This window comes from Bufo gargarizans, chromosome 7, assembly GCF_014858855.1.
Source record: "Bufo gargarizans isolate SCDJY-AF-19 chromosome 7, ASM1485885v1, whole genome shotgun sequence".
Taxonomy (NCBI): domain Eukaryota; kingdom Metazoa; phylum Chordata; class Amphibia; order Anura; family Bufonidae; genus Bufo; species Bufo gargarizans.
This window is the reverse complement of record NC_058086.1, coordinates 40,622,071-40,629,844: the sequence shown is the minus strand read 5'-3', so window position 1 is coordinate 40,629,844 and position 7,774 is coordinate 40,622,071. Positions and strand designations below refer to the sequence as shown.

Below are 7,774 nucleotides of genomic sequence, written 5' to 3'. Positions count from 1 at the left end.
TATAGGGAAAGCAGTGCCACACATGATGATGACATCATGTGTGACATCATCACATGAGGAGACTGGCAGTCCACCCATGTGTCAGGGGAACTGAATAAACTCAAGATGGATTGTGGGACAAAGAGGCACCTGAGGATAGCTCATCAATATCTGTAGCCTGGACAACCCCTTGAAGCAGGGATGCATCTACCCTTTCTGCTGCCTGAGGCGAAAACTGAAATGATTCCCCCCCCATGCCGACAACCTTACCCCTTCCCTCCAGCCTAAGGCCTTTTGCAGATGAAATTGCGGGCTGCAATGCACGAACACCCACCGTGGGGCAGCCGCAGCGGATCATGGACCCATTCACTTTAATGGGTCCGCGATCCGGCCGTTCCGCAAAAAGATAGGACATGTTCTATCTTTTTGCGGAACGGAAGTATGGGACGAAACCCCACGGAAGCACTCCGTAGTGCTTCCGTAGGGTTCCGTGCTTCCGTTCCGTACCATTCCGCATCTCCGGATTTGCGGACCCATTGAAGTGAAGCATTTCGCATCCATGATGCGAAATCCACACGGAACGGTGCCTGTGTATTGAGGATCCGCAAATGCAGTCCGCAATACGGCCACGGGGCGCACACGTTTGTGTGCAATAAGCCTTACTGTTAGGCCTCTTGCACACGCCCCTATGCCCTCCGAAATATAAGGTCCATGAGCGGGACATATGTCCCGGGGCGGCATTTATCTGGAGTACACAGCATCATAGATTACAATGATGCTGTGCACACCGGGCCGCCCGCGGGGCTATTGTCCCGGACTTGTACGATCTTATAAGTCTGGGACAATAGCCCCGCGGGCGGCCCGACGTGCACAGCATCATTGTAATCTATGATGCTGTGTGGTCCCGTGCGCACGATCAATGCCGCCCCGGGACATATGGCCCGCTCACGGACCGTATATCTCGGAGGGCATAGGGGCGTGTGCAAGAGGCCTTAAAGGCATGATTGGAAAACATTACATATAGGCCTCATGCACACGGCCGTTGTTTTGGTCCGCATCCGAGCCGCGGTTCAATGGGGCCGCAAAAGATGCGGACAACACTCCGTGCGCTGTCCGCATCCGTTGCTCCGTTCCGTGGTCCGCAAAAAAAATATAACCTGTCCTATTCTTGTCCGCGTTTTGCGGACAAGAACAGGCAGTAATATTAATGGCTGTCCGTGCCGTTCCGCAAATTGCAGAACACACATGGACGCCATCTGCAATTTGCGGACCACAAAACACACAACAGTCGTGTGCATGAGGCCATAGTGCTACAAACATACAGGGTAATACAGCAATACAGTTGACTATGCAGAGATGAATGCTTCCACAATGAAGGCGCTCATTGCCCATGGCCTTTCCGCTGCCCTCCACGTGTCCCCACCTGGCGCTGCCTGAGACAACCGCCTCACCTCGCCTCATTGGCGGGGCGCCCCTGCCTTTAAGCTTTATTTACATAAAAATAGAAAAGCCCTTTAAGAGAGGAGGTGACGGTTCGCTCGTTGTGTTTGCTTCTCAAGTTTTACTTCAATTCAGCCATTTGATGAAAGTCAAACATTTGTATAATAACGGAGCCCTCGGAGGCTCGTCTGTTCTTCACTATGAAAGTCATAAAATAGAATCCAGAGACACGTGTAGTGCATTTGGTTAATGGAGACCCAGAGCGATTTCAATCTGTTTGCTATTAAAAAAAATAATACAAACAGCAACAAAAAAAACTGATTTTATATGAAAATAACGCCTCTTCTATTGTGGCTTTTGTCGAGCCGGATCTCTACAATTATGTTAAGTGCAGCCATGTTCTAGTGGAGTCCCCTTGGAAACCGTCTGTATCACGGGCACTTTAGACATAGGTTCTGCTGTGACGCGTTGACCCTTCATGGTGGCGACATGCGCTCGGGCTTCGTGTAACCTGTCATTAGCTTTCTCCAGAACAAGAGACCCCAGCGTAACCTTTTGGAAAGCGCTTTCAATCTGGAGCGCCAGCTGCCTGCAAATAAAGGAGAATGAAAATAATACAACCTTTGTCTACACACTCAGAGACTAAATTGGGTTTAGATTTGGACCTTGTACGTGAAGGCCTCGGGCGGGTTGGGGTCGTGTCTCACCGAATGTTCGTTTACAGTATCTATTATATGTAATATGAGGCTGGAATTAAAGAGCTTGTCCCCTTAAATGAAATTACTCACCTGTCCCGGATCCGCCGCTGCACACTGCCCCAATGCCCTCTGTGCCCTGGATCCTCTGTTCTCATCTAACTCCTGAGTGAGGGCTCGTGCACGCGGCGGTTGGGGTTTTGCGGTCAGCAAACTGCAGATTCGTGCATTTTGCGGAACAGAATGGCCGGTCTCTAATAGAACAGTTCTTTCCTTGTCCGTAAAGCGGACAATAATAGGAAATAGTTCTGTTTTTTTGCAGAACTCTCATGCGGACACGGAATACACACGGAGTCATTTTGTTTTTTTGCAGCCCCATTAAAGCACATGGTTCCTCATACGGGCCGGAAAAAATAAAAAACGGAAAGGACACAGACAAAAAATAAGTTTGTGTACATGAGCTCTGACAGGTTTTCATGGCTACCTGAGTATTCAGGAAATTCATAGTCCCTGCTGCCAGTCTTTTTGTCTGGGTTTTTTTATACACTACATCAACTCTGCTGAATCCAACTCTGCTACATTGCCACTCATACCACTAAATCAGCTCTGTTGCATTGGTCCTGCTACACTGGCACTGCCACTACATCAGCCCTGCTGCATTAGGTCTGCTACACTGGCCCTATCACTGCATCAACTCTGCTACACTTGCCCTTTCACTACATCAACTTTGCTGTATCCAACACTACTACATTGGCGCTGCCACTTTATCAGCTCTGATGCATCATTTCTGCTACACTGGCCCTGATACTACATTAGCTTTGCTCCATCTAGCTCTGCTACATTGTCCCTGGCACTAAATCAGCTCGACTGCATCCAACTCTGCTACATTGGCCTTTCCAAGACATACGATCTGCTGCATCTAACACTGCTATATTGGCTCTTCTACTACATCTACTGTATCCAACTCTGTTACATTTGCCCTGCCACTACATCAGTTCCCTGCATCCAACCCGACTACATAGATCCTGCCACCACCTCAGCTCTGCTGCATCCAAATCTACTACATTGGTGATGCACCTACTTCAACTCTGCTGCACCAAATTCTGCTACATTGGCCCTGCCACTACATCAGATGTGTTGCATCCAACTCTGTGATATTGGCAACGTCACTACATCAGCTCTACTGAATCCAAATCTGCTTCATTAGCCCAGTTATCACATCAACTCTGCTGCATTCAACCCTGCTACATTGGCCCTACATAAGCTCATCTACAACAATTGGCCTTCAACCTTGCTTCACTACTTCACAAGCAAAGCCCAAAATCCGTTCTGCACTACTACAGCTCTGCTGCACCAGATGTCCTTCGACTTCTACTTCATTGCTGCGCGTCCACAGCTGACCAACAGTACTACCACTTCACCACTGCTGCATCTGTATTTTCGCTCAGCTGCAGCAGAGTCACTTATTCATGCCACTCAAGATCTGCTCATCTGAACTAGTGGCTTACCGGATCCACCTCTGCAGGTGAGACATGACAAGGTGGTCCTCTTTTTACAATCTCTTTCATGATAGGAGGGCTCCTCAAAAATAGGCTGGTCACAAGCGGATCTACTATACTGAGACCCAAAGCAATCGGCTGTAATCTGCAGTACAAGGGTTCCATTCTCCTGCAGCGCCACCACAGGCAAAATTAAGCTTTTCATGGTGCCCATTGAAAACAGTGGCATGTCTGGAGGACTTGTAGGATCCTCCAGCGAGATGCTCTGGAGGAGGAATTTAGCTTAATTGAAAGAGATTCCAAACTATCCCCCCTGAATGTATTAAGTGCTCCTGAGTTATGTCTAATTCTGAAAAAGCTGGGTGACAACCAACATGGCTGTGACTAGACGTCACAGAGAGGTGGTCACCTACATCTCCTGGGCTTTGAAAAGATACACCATTATAAATCCAGACTTTCAGCTTGTGCACTAGGGGACTATCGGAGTCCGGGCAACTCCTAGACCAGACGTTCTGTAATGGTGCAGTTTTTTGTCCATGTCGTATGGTAGCAGTTTTCATTATGACGTCCTCAAGATGTATGGACATTACTGTACCTTTGTGTACAACAAATTAAAATCTCAGCCACCACTGGACCTAATTGATACCATCCCGTGCACCAGTTGACACAAGCTACTCTTTGCTCTTCAGACTTCAAGCCTACAGTGATACATCTGGCACCAGTGTGCTGAGCTCTCGGTCTACGTTAGCTATGCCATGTCTGAAAGTGTGCAAATGAAAGAAAAAAAGATGCTCCCCGATTCACCCGATGAGGTTCTCGTTCCTGCTCCTTCCGATGGACAAGAAGTGTGACATCCCATCTGTAGTCACGTGTACTGCTGTACCCATCCACTGGTCTCAGGGGTGACATTTGCCCATGTGGCACATGACCATTAAGCCTCTGTGGTCACATGCCTCTTGGAGACACGTCACCGATGAGGCCAGTGAATGGCTTGCAGTAGTATACATTACCATGGACAGAACATCAACCTTTTGGTCCATTGGGGAAGAAGAACAGGGGCTTTGGCGATGGAATGAAGCAGCGGAGAATAAGTGAGTGGCCTTTCTTGCGTTCATTTACGCACTTTTAGGGTCATGACTAAAATTGGTTTGGGGGTTGGACAACACCTTTAAGCTTCCTCAGAGCATCTTACACATACGGATGTAGCAGAATGTGATTTGTTTAAGCTCCAGAGCACCCAATGCAAAATGTGTAAAACGCCACCTTTGTCATAATGGCCACCTGGAGATATGGACCTGGTAGACCACTTACAGATTTGGCTTAGAGTGGAGCCCACGAGACTGCAAGTTCTCTGTGGAATTGGAATGAGTCAGGGGCATTGGACATGCACTGGTCCTGTAAGAGGCTAGGAACTGGCACATAACGCAACTCAAAGCCAGAGCAGCATGATGCAGGGGAAAGCAGCAGCTAAAAGCAGGACATCAGGCACTTCTGTAGTGAGCCAACATATTGTGACACCCGTCTCTGGAGAAGCCTGCCCATAGGCAGTACAGTTGTTTGTTGCCTTTGAGATGTCTCAACATCAGGGACACAATGTGACTGCCATGTCATCATCCCCTGAAGATCTGTACATTTCTACTTTTCCTAGTTTGCAACGACCATGTTTTCCTCAAAGCGCAACCCAGCACGGTAAGGAGGATTCATAAATCAGGTTCTTACCTATCTTCCTGGAGACATCTTGTGAATTCCTTTTGCCTTTCATGATCTTCTTTCAAAGCTTGCACATGTCTGACTTTCTCCTGCATCTTCTCCTGGCTTCGGACCATTCGATCATGTCTCTCTAAGGTCTTTGAGACAGACAAGTGGTGGATATTAAACTCTTTGGCCAGTAGGTATTCTGACCTCTTTGCATTCTTTTGCTTACAGAACAGTCTGTGCCTGTGTTTGACTTTCTCGATAAAGTTAGCGTCGTCCAAGAAGTTGCCTTGCACTTGTCGTTGTAGAGTCTGAGAGTCCATCTCCTCTTGGTCTGTGGCCTCTTTGATTTTGCCTCCTAAAAACTCTTCGATGTTATACTTTGCTTGTTTTCTGTCAGCTTGCATCTTCATCACCAGATTCCTTTTTTTCATTTGAGTGTCAAAATTCTCACGATTTTCATAAGCTTTGTCTACGGCGCACAAGGGTAACAGCTTAATTAAATGTCTGTCGTCTCTGGTTGGTCTGACGTGAGGCCGATCTTTTAGATTTGCGGCTTCTCTCTTTGCCTGCAAAGCCCAGTGGATTTGCTCAATGGAACATCGGATGTCTTCTGCTGAGTTTTCGTTGGATATCAGAACATCTTTTGATCGGTCTGACTCATAGAAGATGGATTTTGTTCCCAAAAGACCAATTTCGGAATCGCTTTTTTGTTGTAGCTTAGAGTAGTCTGAGAAGAAAAAAATTAAATAAAATGGTGTGAACGTTTTTGTGCATCAACTTAAAAAAACTCCTTTTACATATCAGTAATTATAAGTCATAACAATGCTGTTCTAACACCTCTGCCGAGGCAGTTTAATCACACCTAATAACTTCAGTCACGCAAATTGCAATCAACACCTTACCTTTATGAGGCCCGTGACCTTGTCTTGTTTATAATGAACAGATTATGCTAACTAAAACGTGAGTCATCAGTACTTAATGCTGGAGATTTCTTGTACAAGTCATTCTAATTGAGAAATTGAGTAGAATTACAAGTAAAATATCTTCAAGAGAAAATGCAATCCAGTTGCTCGACTTATTACTATTACTATTCATTAGTCATCCGACTAATCTCTGGCTTTAAATACTGGTAACTCATGCTTCAGTCAGCATCATTTGTTCATCATAAACAACACAAGGTCCCTGTGCCTTCCATGTTTTGTTTTGGGGCCCAGGAACCTCAGGCTAAGCCTCTGTTCATTATAATCTATCATATTATTTCTGCATGCCAATCATTTTATATACAAATCGTGTCCTAGAATAGTCTACAAACCGTACAAATTCAAGTAAAAAAACATGGAATTTCAATTTTATTTATTTATTTTAATTGCAATTTGCATGAATGAAGCTATTAGGTGTAATTAAACTGCCACAGCAGAAGTGTTGGAACAGCATTGTAAGTGTTTGTGTTGTATATGATAAGTAGATTATACTGACTGAAGCAGGAGTCAACAGTATTTAATGCTGGAGATTTCTTGTACAAGTTATTCTAATTCAGATGACTAATGAAAAGTAAAAGTAATAAGTCAGGGCAACTGGACTTGTATTTTCTCTTTCGAAGATATTTTGCTAGTCATTTGACTGACTTTCTCAGTAAGAATGACTCGCACAAGAAATCTCCGGCATTAAGTACTGGTGACTCATGTTTCAGCCAGTATAATCTGTTCATCATAAACAAGATGAGGTCATGGGCCTTGTGGAGGTTAGATGTTGACTGAAGTTATTAGGTGTGATAAAACTTCCTCGGGAGAGGTGTTAGAACAGCATTGTAAGTGCTCGTGTTGTTTATAATAAACAGATTATGCTGACTGAAGCATGAAACACCAGTATTTAATGCTGGAGATTTCTTGTACGAGTCATTCTAATTGAGAAAGCCTGTCTGATGACTAGCTAAATGTCTAAAAAAGAAAATACAAGTTCAGTTGCTCTGATTAAAGCCTCATGCACACGAACATATTTTCTTTCTGTGTCCGTTCCATTTTCTTGCGGACCATATTTGGAACCATTCATTTTAATGGGTCCGCAAAAAAATCGGATGTTACTCTGTGTGCTTTCCGTTTCCATATGTCCATATTTCCATTCCGCAAAAAGATAGAACATGTCCTATTATTTTCCACATTACGGACAAGGATAGTACTGTTCTATAAGGGGCCGGCTGATCCGTTCCACAAAATACGTAATGCACGCGGACGTCATCCGTATTTTTTGCGGATCCGTTTTTTACGGACCGCTAAATAGATATGGTCGTGTGCATGAGGCCTACTACTGATATACTGTGAACTGGATGAATGAGAGCCTTCACAGACATGTGCCCGTTTTGGAGCCCAGGAACCTCAGGCTAAGCCTTAATTCATTATTTTCTACCATATTATTTCTGCACGACAATCATTTTATATACAAATTCTGTCCTAGAATAGTCTACAA

The 7,774-nt window shown here is 45.1% G+C and overlaps 1 protein-coding gene across 1 annotated transcript in view; it reads right to left on the bottom strand.

Moving 5' to 3' along the window:
- Positions 1 to 1,803: 1,803 nt before the first annotated feature.
- LRRIQ3 (leucine rich repeats and IQ motif containing 3) overlaps positions 1,804 to 7,774 on the bottom strand; it is a 31,966-nt gene continuing 25,995 nt past the window's right edge. The window contains exons 8-9 of the mRNA XM_044302373.1: positions 5,333 to 6,038; positions 1,804 to 2,008 (exon numbers count right to left, since the gene is read on the bottom strand). Of these exons, the coding sequence (XP_044158308.1) occupies positions 1,804 to 2,008; positions 5,333 to 6,038 (911 nt within the window). The remainder of the gene's footprint in view (positions 2,009 to 5,332; positions 6,039 to 7,774) is intronic.